The 20,207-nt window shown below is 39.9% G+C and overlaps 1 protein-coding gene across 2 annotated transcripts in view; it reads right to left on the reverse strand.

Moving 5' to 3' along the window:
- DOCK1 (dedicator of cytokinesis 1) overlaps window positions 1–20,207 on the reverse strand; it is a 538,667-nt gene that overhangs the window by 99,084 nt on the left and 419,376 nt on the right. For both annotated transcript variants that reach the window (XM_065552235.1, XM_065552233.1), the window contains exon 33: window positions 10,510–10,658. In XM_065552235.1, coding sequence (XP_065408307.1) covers window positions 10,510–10,658 — 149 coding nt within the window. The remainder of the gene's footprint in view (window positions 1–10,509; window positions 10,659–20,207) is intronic.

A 20,207-nucleotide genomic window follows, 5' to 3' on the forward strand; every position in this document is an offset into this window, starting at 1 on the left:
CCCTCCTAGCTGAAGAAATGACATTTGCTGCCAGCATCAGCTCCCTGGGTGCTTTACCTAAGGGGGAGGGATAGCTCAGTGGTTTGCACATTGGCCTGCTAAACCCAGGATTGTGAGTTCAATCCTTGAAGGGGCCACTTAGGGATCTAGGGCAAAATCAGTACTTGGCCCTGCTAGTGAAGGCAGGGGGCTGGACTCAATGACCTTTCAGGGTCCCTTCCAGCTCTATGAGATAGGTTTATCTCTATTTATTTATGTATTTGTTTGCCATCACTGACAAGAAGAGGAGGATTACACTTGACATACAGGATTTCCAACATTTTGTTGACAGCAAGATTATTCAAATCACATTTCATCTAAATGCAAATTCCTACAAGTTCTAGCTCCTTCTGTAGACCCTAACACTACAGTCTGGGTACCCAGCTATGGTGGCACATCCCTCTGATGCTCGCTTTAGGTTGGCTGAGTGGGCTGAACAATGCTGGAGTATACTAGGGTTATGGCAATCGCTGTGGGGAGAGGAAGAAGGGAATGATTGTGGAAGGGCTTGTTTCCTGGATCCTTGCTGTGGTATTTGGAAGGAAACTGACTGGTTTAGATCAAATACCAGGCACAGGCTGAGAGTACACTATTTAATATTACTTTCAGGGTCTTTTCACAGAAGATTACGGTGTCAATAGTGGCCCTGGGTTCATGTTGATAAATTCAAGGCTTATAAAATTGTTGCCATAAATTTGTTGATTAAGGATGATGCTCTGGCATTGCCTATACTAATTATTCAGGGAGACTGCATCTGATGTTAGTCAAGTGTTTCTTGCAATGAAGATTTTTCACATTATTTTGCATTAAAATTGCTCAGATTCAGACTGAGCAATCTGCTTCTAGATTGGTGGAACTGATTCTTAAGGGAACAAGTGCTGAGTTCGTGGTGTTTACGTTCCAGTTGGTGATACTCATGGAGGTTGTATCTGGAAGTTTAGGGAATGTACTTGTTAGGACCTATGAGTTAGAGCCATATCCTTACCCTGGTTTGTGAAAGCCAGCAGGGTGGTGTTGGGACCACTACTGGAGATTACTGTTAACTCTTCCTTGGAGGTAGTCAAGATGTCAGCTTCATTTTAAAATGGTTGCTAGATCTCTGAGTCAAGAAACCATCCCTTGATGTAGACCATCTACCCAATTATTTCCCTGCTTAGTCTGCCATTTTTGAGAAAGACTACCATGACATCTGAAGGGAGGATATGCCCATAATATGTGGCATCCTCAGGTCTTTTTTAACATCATGAATCAATTTGTTTTTTGGCCTCGGAACAGTATGGAGAGACTACTCAGGTAGCGCTGGTTTATGGCTTCCTTCTGCCAAAGGATGAAGATCAGATGCCCAAGCTATTATTTTTTAGTACAGTCAAGCTGCCTTAAATATCATTAATTTTGTGAACTCACATTTGCCAAATGAGAATCTCAGATAGCTGCAACTAGGAAATAATTTCAAATAAAGAAACAAACAAGATTTCACATTAAGTTTGTACGAAGGTTAGCATGAACCTTAATGAAAACTTCAAGTGGCTTCAGCTCCTTCTTTCATTATACCCCTACAATATCCATCTCCACAGATGGACCTAGGACCAATCACTTACCACAAGGTGATTTTAGTGTTCAGTGACCTTTACTACCTTACCCCTTTTTCTTGGTGTCACTGTGTGGGCCAATCAGCTGTCTTTCAAAGAAATCAGAAGTCAGGAGAATGTTAAATGCCATTGATATTTCATCCCTAGAAAACCCCTTATGATAAGCTACAGAACAAAGTCCTAGAGCCTTTTGGGAAGAGGGTTGAGTTTGTGGGGAGTGTAATCGCCCATGTCACTGCAGCACTGTAAGATCTTGGACAAGTCACAAACTTGTTGTGCCTCTGTTTGCCCATCTATAAGATAGGTATATTAAAACTTCCATATACACAGATGTGACATCACTTGCAATTGCCCTGTTCTGTTCATTCCCTTTGAAGCATCTGGCATTGGCCACCGTCAGAAGACAGGATACTGGGCTAGATGAACTACTGGTCTGACCCAGTATGGCCATTCTTATGTGATGTCAGTTGGCTTATAGCCACATTATATCAATGTATATTCCAATTTCTGTGGATATGGGAGAAATGTGCCGTGGTGTCCCATGGGGCTCTTTTCTTAGACCATTACTTTTCAGTATTTATTTGTACCTCTTAGTTTTAATATCATAACAAACTTGTTGGAACTTTCATGCTTACACCAATGACACTCAGGCACTGGATACTATGCTGGTCCTTCTTATTTCTGTTGTTCAGCCTTAAAGTGCAGAAATGGACATCTAATTTCTTTATGCTCAGCGCTTTGGGGTATTTTTGTAGGGAGAGTGAAGAAATTCTGTGGCGTATTATTTTACAGATAAGGAACCTTCTTTCCATATTATTTCATAAGCAGTATTGCAACTATTTTGAAAAAAAAAATAGGCAATAGTTATTTTTGACTAATTTCTTATATTTTTTGTTAATGATTCTTTTCTCTCTTGGTGAATATGCTAATTCTACCTATTACGGCTGTTCAAGGTTAAAATGATCTTTTATACTATTATAATTCCAAATTTGGATTTTAATAAGGGTAATTTGAACCAGTATGGATTAAAGATGAGTCTTATCCAAACACCCATTAATCCTGGGGAATGCTGAGATCCTGACCCAAACTATGCAGCTAGTGCCCATTTGTAGTTGGGATAAAATGAAAACCTCATTTGGGCCTTCATCCAAAACAACACAATAATTGCAAAAAGTTCTGTTAATGATTAAAAAAAAAAAAAAAAAAAAAAAAAAGAGGTGGTGATAATATTTGGATTTGACTCTGTTCTTCCTGGCTCGAGCGAAGAGAGGAAGCAGTGTCCAAATATTACTAAGAAAGGCTATTTTGTGGTATTTTGGGCCAGCTTGGGAATTAAAAAGCCTGTTTGACTGAGATTTCCAGGTCATTTTTATGGATATTTTGCAGGTTCCATTCCTACTGCCTTTATACATGACTCGGGGCTAAAGGGTTGGCCCTGTACTCAGGGCTGGCTCCAGGCACCAGCTTACCAAAGAGGTGCTTGCGGCGGCCACACCAGAGAGGGGTGGCACGTCCGGCTCTTCGGCGGCAATTCGGTAGTGGGTCCCTCACTCCCGCTCGGAGCGAAGGACCTCCTGCCGAAGTGTCACAGAATGCGATCGCGGCTTTTTTGTTTGTTTGTTTTTTGTTTTGCGAGGGGGGGTGGGTGGGGTGGCTGCTTGAGGCGGCAAAAACCCTGGAGCTGGCCCTGCCTGTACTTTATCTAAACATTTACATTTTGTGTGATATTCTCACTTGACCCAAACTGAATCTTTTGTTGTATGCCCAGGGCCATCATTATAATACTCTGGGGTTTTTTTGGATCTGACTAAAGTTATTTAGGTGCTCAGAATGGAATAAAATTCTGCTACCAGGTTGCTACCTGTACCATAGAGTCTTGTTCCAATATTTTTCATTATTTTGAAAACTTTACACTAATTTCTTGCTGAAGCTTATATTGATTATCAAATCACTCTTTAACCCTTAACATTATCAAACTGTCCAAGTCAATTAAATGAAATGGTGCTCCTTATATGAACCTGTGATTTATTGATGTGGAGCCCAGCGGTGAATCTAAGTTTAATATTTTGCTCATGACTTTGTAAAATGCCTTGAGATGTGGCTTCATGAAAGGTGCTCTACAAATTTACTGCTGCATTTATACAACTTTGTTTCCTTAGCTAGGAAGATCAGACTGTTAAATTGAAATTCAGATAGCTTACTAATAAATGTAAAATCTGATTTTATTCCTATTAACTTAGCAAGCCTTCTTCACACATGCCAAACCCGTGAAAAAAACGCAGAAATTGGGCTTGTTTTTGGCTTAATTAGCTTGTGAGTTGCTTGTTGGCTAGTTTTTTGCTTGTAGATTGGCTTGTAGCTTCTTTTTTTTTGATCAGCTCTGGCAAGCAGGGGTGGGGGGGGGAGGGAGAATCATGGGTGCACAGCGGGCCCACCACAGTCCCAGACTGCATGCTGGGGGAATCTAGTCACATAGAGGGTTGGGGTTCTTAGCGAATGGCTTGTTTTGGCCTTGTTTTGAAATGGGATCACCCTGATTTTTGGCTTATTGTGAAAGTCGGGGTGCTTATTTACCATGTGAAAGTTGGCAGCTGTGGGCTCCTTGTGGGTATATTTATTTTGTACACCATACACTGGATAATATAAATAATCTTAAAATGGAAAGATGATAAGACGATATAGCTTTACTATAACACTATTATGTTCATGTCAAACTTTTAACATGAGCACAGAAATTGGAAAATTAATCATCAGCAATGGGTGAACCACAAAAAATTCAGAATACTGGTTCAGCTAAGTACCCAAGGATTCTACTTTCCGAGGTCTGGTTTGGAAATCTCACATGATTAAGCTTTTTCTACAGAATTCTCCTTGGTGTAAACCTAGATGGAAAGTCCACACACATCAATATATTATGTTTGCTTCTGTTCTGGCCCACACCAGGAAGCACAGAAAGGTGCAAAGCCATATAAAACAAACAAACAAAAATTGAACTAGAGCCTCAAAAAAGTTCTCTCTTTTGTTTGGTTCATGTTTTGAATGAAGCTACAAGTCTGTTTTTATTTTAATCCAGACCGATTCATCTAACATTAATTACACTATTTTAACCCTTAGGAACTAGCTAGCTCCCCAACGAAACAATTCTGATTGTCTCTTTTCTAAATTGTTTGTGGGTCACATTGGGGTGTTTACATGCAATTTCAGAGAGGATTTCTAGCAGCAGGTCTGGATGTGGGTCCTATCTTGCACATGGTGCCAGCCTACCTCACCCCTCTGCTGATGGAAACCGTCACTGATCTTCAGAATGCATTCTCCAATGTTCCTTCTCCCACCTTGCATCCCCCATTCTCAATATGACTCTCATTCTCAACTTCGGAGAGATAAGGCTGGAGTTAGAGAAGGCAGATCAAGGAGATGAGCAGAAGTGAGGTGAGAGGGGAAAGCAATGGGATGGGTCCAGGGAATGAGAGCTAAAGCTTTGTGTGTGCAAAGAGGGGCAAGAAAATGAATTGGAAGGGTCCAAGAAAGGTGAGACAGAGAGAAATCAGGTGGTGCAGTGAAGGTTGTAGACCAGTGGTGCCTAAACTTTTCATGGTATGGGCCACCTTTAGTAATAGGGTCATCTCACGGACCACCTTCCCTCCTGCAGCTACACATGACCTATCACCACTACCTGACTGGGATTGGGACTCTGATAGTCAAAGTGATTCTCCTCACTATCTTTCTCTGGCTCTGACATTCCCTCTGGTCTTTGAAGTGTGGAGTGCACTGATGGAAGGAAGCAGAAGAGAAAAGGAGGCAGTTTCTTCTATTGGGAAGCCTCAGTGGACCTTAGTGGCAATTCCATGCTCCTTGTTTTGTGGTGTGTCCTAGCTGGAGCTGCACACAAAAGATGAGAGAGGGGAAGTAGGCAGCATTACTTGTCTGCCCAGATCTCCATATATCACGATTTGGGAACTTATAACTTAGTTCATTAAAGACAGAGCACAATTTTACTGATCTTATGTTCTTTCTCAAGATTGTAAGTACAGTAAGAGTAAATACAGTCATGCTGTTTAAGACTGTTTTCACCAGATAAGAACAATAGATACTGAAATAAAAGTAGATTTGGTGTGAGTTGCCTATTAATAATAGGCCACATGTTCTAGTATTACAATTCTGTGAAAAATCTATATTCTTCCCACACATTATAGGTTTACACATCTGCTGGGGGAAGTGGAGCCAATTTAAACCCTTGCTGATGTGACTAATAAGGTTAGATAATTGGATTTCTGGCAGATTAGTTAAACAGCAGCCAACCATTCAATTCTAAGTTCTCTTTGCAAGCAAAGCAGAACAATAACTGGCAGTTGCATGTACATAATGCACACACAGACACACACAGACACACACACACACAGAGACACACACACACAGACACAGACACACACACACACACACACACACACACTAAGTTATTGGGAGCAGGTTACTCACCATAAACAGTAAACAGCAAACGAGCAATGGTCTGCATGACAAGACAGGAAAACCTCGGTCTGCTCAGCTTAAGAAAGCATCAGGGAGCTGGAGCTGGCTGCCTTCTTCTCCAGGCCAGAGTCAGCCCCAACACTGGCTTAAGGCCCTGAATGCACTCTGTGCTAGTGGAATAGTGCCAAGGCAGTGCAGGGCTCTGCAACACCCAGACATCTTGGTGTAGGGGAAAAGAGGCAAAGGGTCTGGCTGCTGTGTAGCTGTACCAGTGAGAACTTCCTCTACCTCGAGGGAATTCTCTATTGGTCATATGCAATTGCCTTTCAGCCCCTTTGGGGTGCAATCTAATTAGAGGACCAACCTACTGAGTTGGATGTTGAACATGAAAGCATCTTTTTGGTGAGGTATAAGGGGCACACATGTACCGAAAGTTGAAGTTAGACAGGGGTATTTTAAAACTCATACTCACTGATTAAACAATGTGGCTATGTCACATTCTATGCCAAATATAGTCTAAGGTCTTGCTTAAATGCTGGAGTTTAACACCAGCACACAGATGTGAACACAGTGATGTGCCTTGCAAAGTATAGCTCTCTAGCATTTATATGTGAAACTATGAACGGACAGATTGGATATTTTCTGTTAGATATAAATATGCATTCTGAATGTAATGTACAAGGGGTTTAGTGCTTCTGTATATGTTATGATAATGTTGTATTCATAATGAAGCAAGTTGTTGTGACACAAGGATATAAATATATGGAATATTTCTATCTAAAATCCAAAACATCTGTGGTTTAAGCATGAGGCATATTTCTTCTCAAAAAGGGAAGAAAGTTTGCATTAAATATTTAAGTTGTTCATCTATTAAAATCACCAGACTATTCTATGCAAAGAAATATAGGGCCATAAATTAAACTATGCCATCTTTATATAGTTCATGATCCATATAGTTAAACAAATAAAAAAAACAAGTAACAAAAGTAAGCATCTGACATGAGAATGTGTATATGGTATCTCATTGAGCACTTCAGGTTTTTATTTTGTTACTTTTTATTATGGCAAAGTTACACACAACGTTAACATACTACACCGTGCGTTACTTATTACTGCAATAATATCAGAGATAAATATAAAAACTGATCATTGAAATTTAATTGAATCAAAATACTGATCAAAAGTTCCTCTTTCAATGCAATGCAATTGAAAATTAATACAGCTAGTCATGTTTTATATGTTTAACTCATTCCTTGTAGGCATTCATTTCTTTTGGCTACAGATATGTTAGAAGCTTGTTATGAATACTAACTTATGAAAAATAAGTCCTGCACAGAATTAGATTAGTTCCCATACAACGACCACCCTGCACCTTTAAGCAGGGGGTGGGGGGCATATTTGGCTGGCTGGCCGAGTGAAGGGAACAGTGCTTTATGGAGGGGTGAAGATGAAAACTGTTGCAAAAGGGGTCAGTGTGGTTGCTGACTCATCCCCTAGGAATGCAGGGCTTAAAAGGGGCAGCCCTGGGCCTGAAGCCTCCTTTTTACACAGAGCAGTCTGAAGCAGGATGAAAAAGAGGGGGCGCTGGCAAAAACCCTCCAGGGAATTATAGAATAAACATGGGGTTACCTGCACTGTACGCTTTTATCTGCCGGGTAGTCCCAGACATCTAATAATAAAGTTGCGGCCTGATTAAACCCATGCCAAATGTCTCCTGTCCTTCTTTCAGTATAGCCAGACAAGAAACACAAACCTCAATTTTAATGAACAAATGGTTAAAAACAAACTTAGAGCTTCAGAACTAGAGATGGGCAAATAAAGGATTTATAGTTATCAGGTCATTGACCTGATAAGTCAGGTCAAACCAAAAATTTATTCTAAGTTTTTTTTGTGAATCAAAAAGTTGGAAAAAAAATAGCATCAGGTCGAATAAAATGTTTTCAAAATGAAACATCTGGTTAGGATTTTGAGTATATTTTAAAACATTTTACAATTAAAAACAATTAAAAAAAAGGAAATTTCAAATGAAAGTTGTTTCAAGTAAAAAATCAAAATATTTAATTTTAAAAATGAATATTTAATTTTTTTTCAGTTTTTTCTTTTATTTTTTTCCTTCCAATTGAAAGAATTTAGCAAAATCAACACAAATTCATGAAATGTTTCAGTGTTGTCGCTACAGCTGCATTTTTTTACCCAAAAAAGTTTTGGTCAAAAAATGTTGTCCATTTCGATTCAGAACACATTGCAAAATTCATAGGGATAGATCCCCAGCTGACATAAATTGCCATACCTCCACTGACTTCCATGAAACTATGCTGATTTACACCAGCTGAGGACCTGGGCCACAGGAATCTAAGTTCTTTTGCTCAATATTGAAAGTACTGCTAATCTTCACGTTTTCTCATATAAAAACAATACTTTGGTCTCAAAGATACTTGCCTCTAATGCACACTCACATATTTCCCATATAAAATATGGTTTCAAAGAACAGATCGAAGGTACAAAGAGAGTGAGTGCTGTCAAGATATTGTTTGCTATCACTGCACTGATCTCTCAAACACTGAAGATGGCAGGCCAAGATTTCACATGGTTGCAGCAAGATTTCCACCTCTGCCCCAGAGGTTACAGTACTCATATACAGTATGTGAGACATTATTTTGATGTCAAAATCATGGTAAAGACCATCATAATTACGAGAGAGACTAAAACAATACACTACACAGTTAATTTTTAGCTTCCTATTTTCTTTCCTACTATGTTCAAAATTTCTTAATCTAATTTAGCTCAGTAGATAGCCTCTTTTTTTGAGTGACAGTGCAGAATTAAAACATCTGCCTTTGTATTCCATTTGTAGCATAAAGAAAGGTTTCACTTGCTTTGTGAAAACAAGTTTCAACAAAAAAATAAGAGTTAAAACCATTTACACTGAACATATTACAGCCACTTAAACATTATAGAAAACAAACTTATCTGTAATTGTACCAAATAGATGAAAAACAAAATTTAGTATTTGTAACCAGGCTACAATTGGGCTTACTCATTGTGATGTTTTCCCAGGGTATCCAGAATCACTTCCACCTGCCCTTAGTGGAGGAAGTCTTGTCTGTGCCTGCTGTGAATCAGCTCCCTGACTCCATCAGCTTCTGGCAACACAAGCACCACCTTCCAGGCTTTGCTATCTCTGTACAGGTCAGTGATAGGCACACACCAACTCCTGAGTCCTCATAGACTCTAAGGTCAGAAGGAACCATCATGATCATCTTTCTAATCTGACCTGCGCATTGCAGGTCACAGAACCTCACCCACCCACTCCTGTAATAGGCCCCCTAACCGCTGGCTGAGTTACTGAAGTCCTCAAATCATGATTTAAAGACTTCAAGTTACAGAGAATCCACCATTTACACTAGGTTAAACCTGTGTGACCTGTGCTGCATGCTTGCAGAGGAAGGCGAAAACCCCCAGGGTCTCTACCAATCTGACCGGGGGGCAAATTCCTTCCTGACTCCAAGTGTCCCTCTGAAGCGCCCATCCCCTTATCAACTGAACACTCACAGAACTCTCATATTCTCTGCTCCCAAAGGATTAGTATTCACCAGATGACTAGACTCAACTCAAGATCATCACACTGCTTAACATGCAATACTCAAGATATATTTATAATGAAAACAGGAATACGTTTATTATCAAAGAACAGACATTCAAATGATAGCAAGAACGAATACTGGAAACAAATGGTTACATGCAAAACAAAATTATAAGAAACTTTTTAGAGCCTAAACTTAACTCACAAGACATTATCCTGTCTCCTACAGGTTAGCGCACCCCAAAGTCCTTTTCCTAGAGTTTTCAACCAAGATGGCTGAGATCCTCCTTTCATAAAATCAAGTCCACTAGTAGCTTGTCTTCCAAAATGAATGATGCCAGGTGTACCGCCATACCCTTAATTATTCTTCTAAAATTCATTGTCTTTACTCAAACAGGATAATCCCTATTGTTTGTGTGTTTTCCTACAGTGTATTCATTAGCTTTGACTCAATACGACAATAGACTTCCATTGTAAAATACACAATACACATTCATCAACCAGGGGGATAAGTGTCTCCCACCTCCTGTCTGGAGAAGTCTGTCTCAATGCATGCTACCTCTGAGCAACCTGTGTTTATCTACAAGGACTTAAGAACATAGTTTTCAGTATACACACGTAACTCCTTACACATTATCTCCACATATATTTCTTAATGGCCATGATGGACAGTGTGACACATGCTTTCTTAGAGATCTTACATGACCTCTTTTGGTGAACCCTGAGGATCACTGTAACGCTATGCATCTCTGTGCCTTTTACCAGTGGGCATCAAAAGGTCCTTGGATCACATTCACAAACCTCAAATATTTGTAGCCAAACAATGCTTACCATTTGGAAGCTTCTGGTAGAATGAAACTCGCACTGCATCATGTCAAAGAATATTGGGATTGTAGCTTTCCGAAGCTCAGTTTCAGGAATCAGTGTCATTTCCAACATGGGCCCAACCATTTCTGGGATGAATTTGATCTTATGTTGACCTTTGGGGGGGAAAATGTACTTCAGAATTAATGAAAAGCCACCAACAGTGCTACAAGATTACCTTAAAAAATGCTACAAGGAATAAGCTTTGAATATCCCGAGCGTAAGAATGCATTTCTTGATTTTGCCCTCACTTTCTTAAGTGCAATTTATGTCCTAATGTAAGTCACTAACTCTCAGAAAGAGAAGTGAACTCTGTTCTTAAGGCTAACAGTAAAACTATTAAAGAACTGTTCAAGAGAGACCCAAACCAGAGCTTGCTATACTTCCATAAACCAAACAAATTCACACACCTCCATATTACATATTAAGTACTTGAGTTACATCATGCAAATATGCTTCCCCCCCCTCCCATCCTATTTTAAATTATTTAAAATTCCGTATGTTTCCCAGTGTTACAAAATGTAACACTCTATCAAAATGTCATTATGACTGCATACTTACAGCCTCAAGATATGAAACTACATCTAAGCCAGGTCTAGATTATGTCTTCTTTCTTCCAGAGTTGGTTTGACTGGCTAATTTTATTTTACATTTTTCTTCCCAAATGGAAACTGCACCTCCCCAAATTCTTCCCCCTCACAGATTCAGAAAGTAAGTTAATTCTTAACAGCAACTTGAATACTTATAAAAATTAGACCATTGAACTAAAAACATCTAGTTACTGTAAGCAGCATTGGCTAACAATAGAGGTTATCTATTCAATGAATTATCTATTCTATAATATTAAGGAAGTAAGAATGGATATCGTGCACAGTAAATGAAATGTAAGACAGATTTGGGGGCACTGGGTGGGCGAATATATAGAAGTCTTAGAAATATGATTGTATTCCAATCTCAGCAATAGACTTCCTAGTGTGACTCTGAAAAAAATCACTTAACCTCTCTAGCCCTAAGTTTCCACAGCTGTGAATTGGGGTAAATAATGATTACCTAATTTAGGTAAGTGCTGTGACACTTAATCTCTTAATATTAGTAAAGTGCTGTGAGATCCCTGTATGGAAGTTGTTAATAAGACCCAGTGTATTATAATACTGTACAATGCATGGAACACTAAAAAAAAAAAAATCAGTATATCCTATTGATTTTTAAATTAAATGTAATATCTATATGCAAGAAAAATGCACAGTATAGCATGAATTCACATAATCTGAAATTTCACATACATACAACCATGGAGCAGTATGTAATACAGTGTATTTATTAACACGTTTGTCCTCGTAAGATTACTGTAGTAATCACTGAGATAGTATTCATATTCATTACCAATTTTAGTTGTGATTGCAATTAACATTAACATAAGATCATTTAATACATGAGGTGATCAAGAAGAAAATCCTTAATAACAAGATAGCAACATTATAATCATTTTATTTTTTTCAACAAATAAGTTGCTTTCTTTGCTTTCTTGATTGAGAATTTAAATTGAAAGCAGCAATGGCAGAACTTTAGATATACCTGGAGGATGAAGGGATGATCACTTGCAGCCAGCATGGATTTACTTAAAAACAAATCATGCCAAACCAGCTTGATTTACTTCTTTGAGAAGGTAACAGGTTTGGTGAATAGGAAGAATGTAGTGGACATAATATACCTGGACTTTATAAGGCTTTTGACACAGTCCCACATGACATTCTCATAAGCAAGCTGGAGAAATGCGGGCTCAGTAGAACTACCATTAACTGAATACATAATTGGTTAAACAAACACAAACAAAGAGTAACTGTTAATAGAATGATGTCAGATTGGAAGGAGGTTTCAAGTAGGGTTCCCACAGGGATCTGTTCTGGGTCTGGTGTTATTTAACATCTTTATTAATGACCTGAATGTAGGAATAGAGAGCATACTGATCAAATCTGCACATGACACAAAGCTCTTGGGGGTTGCAAACACTTGGCGGGCTGAGCCAAAAATTAAAGTGATCTTGATAAATTGGAGAACTGGCTATAGACAACAAAATGAAATTCAACAAAGACAAATGTAAGGAGCTACACTTAGGGAAGACACACCAAATGCACAAATACAGAATGGGGGATAATTGGCTCGACAGCAGCACTGCTGAGAAGGATCTGGGAGTTGTGGTGGATCACAGCCTCAACATAAGCCAACAATGCGCTGTCGCAAAAAAAGGAAATGCAATTTTGGGTTGCATTAACAGAGACATAGAAAGTCATAAGAGGTGATAGGACCTTTGTATTTGGCACTGGTTAGGCCTCAGCTGGAGTACTGTGTTCAATTTTGGTCACCACTGTAGAGAAAGGATGTAGAGAAACTGGAAAGGACACAGAGGCGAGTGACAACGATGATCAAAGGGATGGAATGAAAGCCATATGAGCAAAGGCTGAAGGAACTGGATATGTTTAGTTTAGAAAAGAGGAGATTAAGGTGGGGGGACATGTTAACAGTCTTCAAATACTTGAAACACTGCTATAAAAAAGATGGATAAAAATTGTTCTCTCTTTCCACAGAGGGCAGGACAAGAGGCAATGGGTTCAAAATTATAGCATAGCAGATTTAGATTATACCTCAGGAAAACTTTCTAACTGTAAGAACAGTAGGACAATAGAACACACTGCCTAGGGAAGTCATGCAAACTCCTTCACTGGAGGTTTTCAAAGAGAGGCTGCATAGCCATCTGTCTTGGATGGTGAAGAAGCAACAAATCCTGCATCTTGGCAGGGAGTTAGAGTAGATGACTCTTGCAGTCCGTTCTAACCCTATGATTCTATGATATAGCTAAAATCTTTTTAGCAAGTTTGCAAGAGATGGGTTAGTGTTTGACAACATATGACCCTGCCAATGCTGAATGTTTTTGAGCAGAATGCAAGTAAAAGTTGTAAAGCTTTCTATTCTTTTCTTTTTTTTTATGCTATTACCGTCAGCCTCTCAGGTGACAGTTTTCTTGTATCATGCCTGAAAAGTGTCAGAGCCAATATTTCAGAGAACAAATGATAGTGACAAAGTTATTCGTCAGGTGCAACATCAATGTCATGAAGTTCTCTATCTGTCACAATGAGTTTTTCATTGCTCCAAGCTTAAAGATACATAGCAAAGAATAACTAGTATCTTTTGTGGTCTAGATATGAAAAATAGCAAATTTCAAAAATAATGCATTTAAAATTTTTGATTACTCTTCCTTTCCTATAACAAAATATATTGTTTCTACCCAAACAGAAAGTTACACAACATCTCAGCTGAGTGACCAACAGCTACATATCTGGACTATGCAGCTTTGAGTCCAATCCTATGAGGTGCTGAGCATCTCATACAAAGTGCTAACATTTATGGGAGCTGTGGGCACACTCAGGACTTGCTCCACACCTCATATGTTCAGGTCCTTTACAGGTATCAGCAGAATCTAGGGAAATTGCTGCTGTAAGTATTCAGTCCTTTTGTTATTTAGAGTACATTATATTCATAGCAATCCTCTCTCACAGGTAATAATCAACAGAGTTTTTAAATCAGTGAGGACAGGGGAGGTTTTCAGCAAGTGAAATAAAAGAGAAAAACATGGGGGAAAAGGGGAGTAAGAGTGATTAGCAAAAATATTAAAATTATTTGTATAATTTTGTATAATTTCATTTGCTATTTGAAGCCCATTTAGCTCTTCACCTCATCTGCAGAGTATGTAGGTGGCTCCCACCAGAATTTACACTCTATGCTGCATGGAAAAACAAGAACAATAATCTGTAAGAACTGTGGAGTCAGCACGCTCCTGTTTTGGATGCTAAGCATATTGCCTCACCAATCAGATCTATTGTACCCACCTGAGATTTAAGATACAAAGTACATTCTTAAATACAGGGGAGTTGAAGAGGACCACAAAAAATCACGGTAGAGCAAATGAAAATGTTAAATAATCCTCATCGTTATGCCAAATTTACATTACACAAGGAATAATAGATATTTTGGCTTGTCCAGTAAGATGTGAGCAAACCGTTCAAATGGAAGTGGGTTTAAGCCTCTCACTGACACCCTTCTAACTATAACTAAAATGATATACTATAGGATGTATTTCAGTATATCATGTATAGAAATACACGTGTGTATTTGCCATGACAACATGATCCAATGCAATGTTGTGCCACAATATAAAATGTAACAGACAAAATATACAAGGAAACAATCTTATTCTGGGACCCAACAGCGTCTACTCCAGCTGTCTGTCACATACAAAGCATATCCTGAGATAAACAAGTGAACAATGAATTCACAGGTGTTCTTTTTCTGAAGAGCTCCCATATACAGATTCAAAATGTGACAGGTTTGGAAGAAAATTTAGGACTCTTGTCTTTGGCAAGGTAATATAATGTGCAGCTGCTTTAAAACTATAGGTGAAACAACATTTGTTGTTAAACAGCATGTAAATTTTTGCTTTATTTTGGCCTCTGCTTTGCTGTAGTGTGCACTGCCTCCTTTAGAGTGCTTTCAGCATAGTGCCTTATGATAGATAATAAATTAATTGTATCAAAAATAAGATATGGAAGATATTAGATAGTTATGTGTTTTTCCTCATCTTCGCCACTTACCCTACATTTTAATTTGGGTCACAATATCATTGAATAATATTCTAGTAATTTCATACCTCACTTGGGGTCAGATCTGAGCATGTATGACTAATTCAGAAAATGGTAAAATATAATTACTTCTATTTGTGTTAGACTCAAAGTTCAGGTCTATTTTTGACCTTGACTTTCCCTCCAACAAAATTAACATCTCTGTCAAGATACTTTGCTTGACACCAAGTATTGGGGTGAACTGCTGAACCTATATGTGACTAGCACACTGATGGGGAATGCAGAAATAGCAGTAATTTTGCTATATCCTAGGGAGTTTCAACTTTGAAAAGTAGCCCTGGTTAGTTCAGATGTCAACATTAAAAATATTTTCATTATTTTTTTCCTCCATCAGCTTTATTGAGAGTGGGATCAAGGTCTAGTTTTCAAATAATTAGAATTTCTTTAACATTTCATTATTCTTGACCCTCAAAACTGCATCACACGTGAACCAATGTCCAAGTCTTCCTACGTTTCAAATATGCTTTATTGTATCATTTTCTTCCAACCTCTGTGTGTCACTTATCTTCCTAGACCTTAGAGATAGATGTCTTCCTGTTCATTTCTATAGCATTATGGGACTCCTCTGTGATTGCAACCTTTGGGCACTACTGGATAGTAAGTAGTAATAATAATACTCCACTACCCCTATATAAGGTGACCCGATATAACACGGTAAAGCAGCTCTCCAGGGGGGGCAGGGCTGCTCACTCCAGTGGATCAAAGCAAGTGCGATATAACGCAGTTTCACCTATAACGTGGTAAGATTTTTTGGCTCCCCAGGACGGCGTTATATCGAGGTAGAGGTGTATATTTCAATTGTTAGGCTGTAATGTGATTTCATTCAGCAGGTCAAGAGGCAGAAGGAAACATTAGATACTTTGCAAATATTTGAAAAAGGGGACATTTAAAAACCCTTTATATCTCAAAAAGCACTTAATTTATTCAAAAAATGTTCAGAAAACAAACAGTCTAGTTGTCAGTAAAACTGAGCCCTAAAAAAATTCTGAACGCTTGACACTTTTAAAAAATGACCAGGGGTTCAAAATGAGCCTTATAAATTGAATATTATTCCAACATTAATAATGGAAAGGCCATAAGAAGACAAACATCTAGCTGCAGAGCCAGAGTTAGAGACTTGGGCATGCAGATTCAGCATACGGTAAGGCCTCTGTCACTGAAGCCAAAGGAACATATTTGCCAGCACTAAAAAAAACCCAACCATTTATGTTCTTTCAAAGCAGCAACTACACAATAGAATGCAACCCCTGAAACCTCAAAGGCAGCGTGGCTTTCTCTGGTCATGTGGGAAGGTGTTGTGGCTCCTTTAAGGGTTCCCATCGCCTTCAGATTGGAAGGGAGTCATCACCTGTGCTAGGGCTGGCCAGAGAGGCTCAGATTAGCCATTGCCCCCTGCAGACAAAAGGTAGGAGCTCTCTCTCACATCCAGAGCAGCAGCACTCACTCTTCCACCCAGGGAATCAGAGTTGGACCCGTTTTTTTGTTGATCTCCTGTGGGTATTGCCCTAGTTGTCTTTTTTGGGACAGAGAAGGAATTTTCTCCTCCCTGCTAGACTGGCCTGTGAATGGTGATTTTCTTTGCCTTCCCCACAACAGCTCCAGGAAATGGCTGAGCAGGTCAGGAGGTTCAATACAAGCTGTCACAACTTGGCAGGTGATAGGTATCCAGTGCAGATACTCATTCCACAGTAAATAAACAGGAGCTGGAAATGAACTTAGGGGAAGGTAAGAAGCTGGGGAACCTAGAATCTGGTACAGCGAGGAGACACCCTCCTTTGCCAGGAACTTAACCCTTATGCAAGGGACGGGTGGTGGGGTCCCAGCAATGGGCTGGGACCAGGTTTGGACGAGTGAGGAAGGAGTGATGACCTGCACTGTACGAGTTATTGCTCGATAGTTCCCTAATGAGTTAAGTTAATGAAGTTGTGGCCCAATTAAACAGCACCTCTCACATCTTGTCATTTTCCCTGTGTGTCAGGGACAGTTTGCTCAGACATACATATGGTGCCCAAACCTGCTCCTACTAAAATCAATGGCAAAACCTCTCACTGATGGGAATAATGGGAACAAAAGAGGGTCCGTAAATACCACAGAAATCAGTGGGACTTGGATCAAGCCCAGACCTACACACAACAGAAAACTGTTGACAGCCTTGATTAATTACAACCTATTATGTTTTATGGTTTTTCTCTAATTTTTTTTACTACTTTAAACTTTTTGGTTTAAGCCTCCAGCCTTTAAGTTAGGGTGCTGTTCGCTCCTGAGCCCCAGTGATCAAAGCTGTCACTGTGTCGCACAAGGGGAGAAATTCTCTCTCAGGTAGCCAGGACCCAAATAGTACAATTAAATTGTCTGTCTGGAGTTCTTTTTTATATAGACTCTGAAACAACCAAACAGGCTTCAACAAAGATTATACTCCTAGACTATTACAAATATTTGAATTGTGTTGAAATTTACATGATGCTGCTTTCTAGCACAAGAGTTTTTTTGTTTTGTTTTGTTTTGCTATCTGTGTATTGACACAGACACCACAATAGTAATATATGGTGAAAAGATGGATATTTCTGGTATTCTTTAAGTAATTTCAAATAAGCCCTTTGCCTTGTACCGATCTTCACCGAGGAATATAAAGTATGCCACAGTTGCTTTGCACCTGCTCTGGGCTACAGAGTTCCAAAGATATGAAGCTTTAATCACAATATTTGCAGTCATAAACTGACAAGATAAAATGGGAAATTTCCAGTCTGAACCTTGTCATTTATTCTGGATATCAAAAGTCACAGCTACTTGGTTTCATCATATTTTTTGTACAATGATAGAATAACGTCATAAACATGTTCAAGGACATACAGAAATAATAACTTTTCACTTCTGATTTTGTTTCTGTGCCATATGCAACAGTGATTTGACTACTCAGTGTAATAAACACTGTCAGACATAAAAGTATCAGTAGTAATAGGAATCTGTTTATTACCAATGGTAATTCAGTATTCTTAATCTTTGCTATGAAATATATGCAAGTAATGCAAAGCCAGGGAATAAGCATTACCAGCATACTTTTTCCATCAGTAATAAGAGCGAGGTGGGACGTGGAAAGATTGCTCTTCAGTGGAGGGTGCAAAGTGCTAGTTGGAATGGGATTGATTTTCTTACCTGATAATTAATTTTCTCCTCCCCGTTTTGTTGGGGGGAAAAAAACACAGTTTGCCAAGTCGCCTAACATGCGAAACTCCAGCATAAATTAATAATAAAACTGTGCTCATCTACAGTATGTTGCAGCTAAGGATCAAGCACAAATAATAAATAATCAGAGCCTCACAACACTTCTGTGAGGGAGGTAAGTATTATAATACCCATTTTACAGGAGGCACAAAGCAAAGGTCACCCAGAGTCAGTGACAGGAGTAGATACTAAGAGTCCTGATTCATAGGGCAGGTCTACACTACCCGCCTGAATCGGCGGGTAGAAATCGATCTCTTGGGACGCGACAATCGATCCCCGAATCGACGCTTCTACTCCACCAGCGGAGGTAGGAGTAAGCGCCGTCGACAGGGGAGCCATGGAAGTCGATTTGCCGCCATCCTCGCAGCGGGGTAAGTTGGCTCCGATATGTCGAATTCAGCTACGCTATTCGTGTAGCTGAATTTGCGTATTTTAAATCGACCCCCACCCCGTAGTGAGGACGTAGCCATAGTCCCACTATCTTTATTTAAAAGGAGGGAGGAAATGAGTCACAGAGCTATTGGCCTGCACTAATTTGAATGTTTTAAAGGGGTTGTAAATGGTTGGTGCAAACATACATGTGACGGGGCAGCCCCGCCCCGCACTGGACCCAGCGACGTCAGACCAGTAGCCCTGATGCAGGAAGTCCCACCCCGTGCGTACTAGGCATGCTCCAAGTGCTCAGGGAGTATAAAGGGAGGGAAGTCAGCTCAGTCTGGGCTGGCGGCCGTAGGGGAAGGACTTAACTGGGAAGCTCCTGCAGAGGACCAGCCGACGCTCTTGAAGCTGCCGGGAACAGAGGCTTCTACAGACCGGCACGAACCCCTACTGTGGGAGGAACCAGGGGAGGCGACGGACCCGGAGACCCTCGGGATTCGTGGCAGACCCCAACTCCCAACCTGGTAGGAAGCGACCTGGGGGAGGTGATGGACTGGTACCTTGCCCCCGGTAAGCCTCAGCGTGTTTCGGTAGGACCCCCCCCACTGAGCCAGTAGTAAGGTCCAACGGCCCTGCAACCAGGGGCAATGCTATGGACTCTGGCCATTAAGCTGTGCTGCCCTGTAACCAGGGGCGGCTCTATGGACTCTGGCCATTAGGCCATACTGCCCTGCAACCACGGGCAATTCTATGGACTCTGGCCATTAGGCCGTGCTGCCCTTTAACCAGTGGTGGGTCTATGGACTCTGGCCATTAGGCAGTACTGCCCTGCAACCAGGGGTGGCTCTATGGACTCTGGCCATTAGGCCGTACTGCCCTGTAACCAGGGGCGGTTCTATGGACTCTGGCCACTAGGCTGTGCTGCCCTGTAACGAGGGGCATAAACCCTCACAATACATCTCAAAGGGAACATTTCATTCTGCCTTGAAATAACAATCTGATGGATGGAGAATCTGGGCGCCCATAGGCTACATACAGGTAAATGATGTGTGTATATAAAGATGTAGATTTTACCTTTAATTTTGTAAATTTCTTGAGAGGCACAGAGGTTTAAATATTGCCTCAGCAATAGATGCTGTAGAAATTAGTAAAATAAATAATAGATATATAAATAGCCTTAAGGTCGGAACAGTGGAAGAAGATTTCAGTGAAAACTGACAGAGACTGAGCTTTGCTGACCTGACATAAGGGAAAGTAATATTGATTTTGCAATCTGTCTGTCAAGTCATATATTATTGTGTACTTTGCTTTATTTTGGTCTCCAGCCACTAATTCACTAAAGACAACTTTAATAAAAAGAGAATTCAGCTG

Source organism: Chrysemys picta, chromosome 7 (assembly GCF_011386835.1).
Source record: "Chrysemys picta bellii isolate R12L10 chromosome 7, ASM1138683v2, whole genome shotgun sequence".
Classification (NCBI taxonomy): Eukaryota; Metazoa; Chordata; order Testudines; family Emydidae; genus Chrysemys; species Chrysemys picta.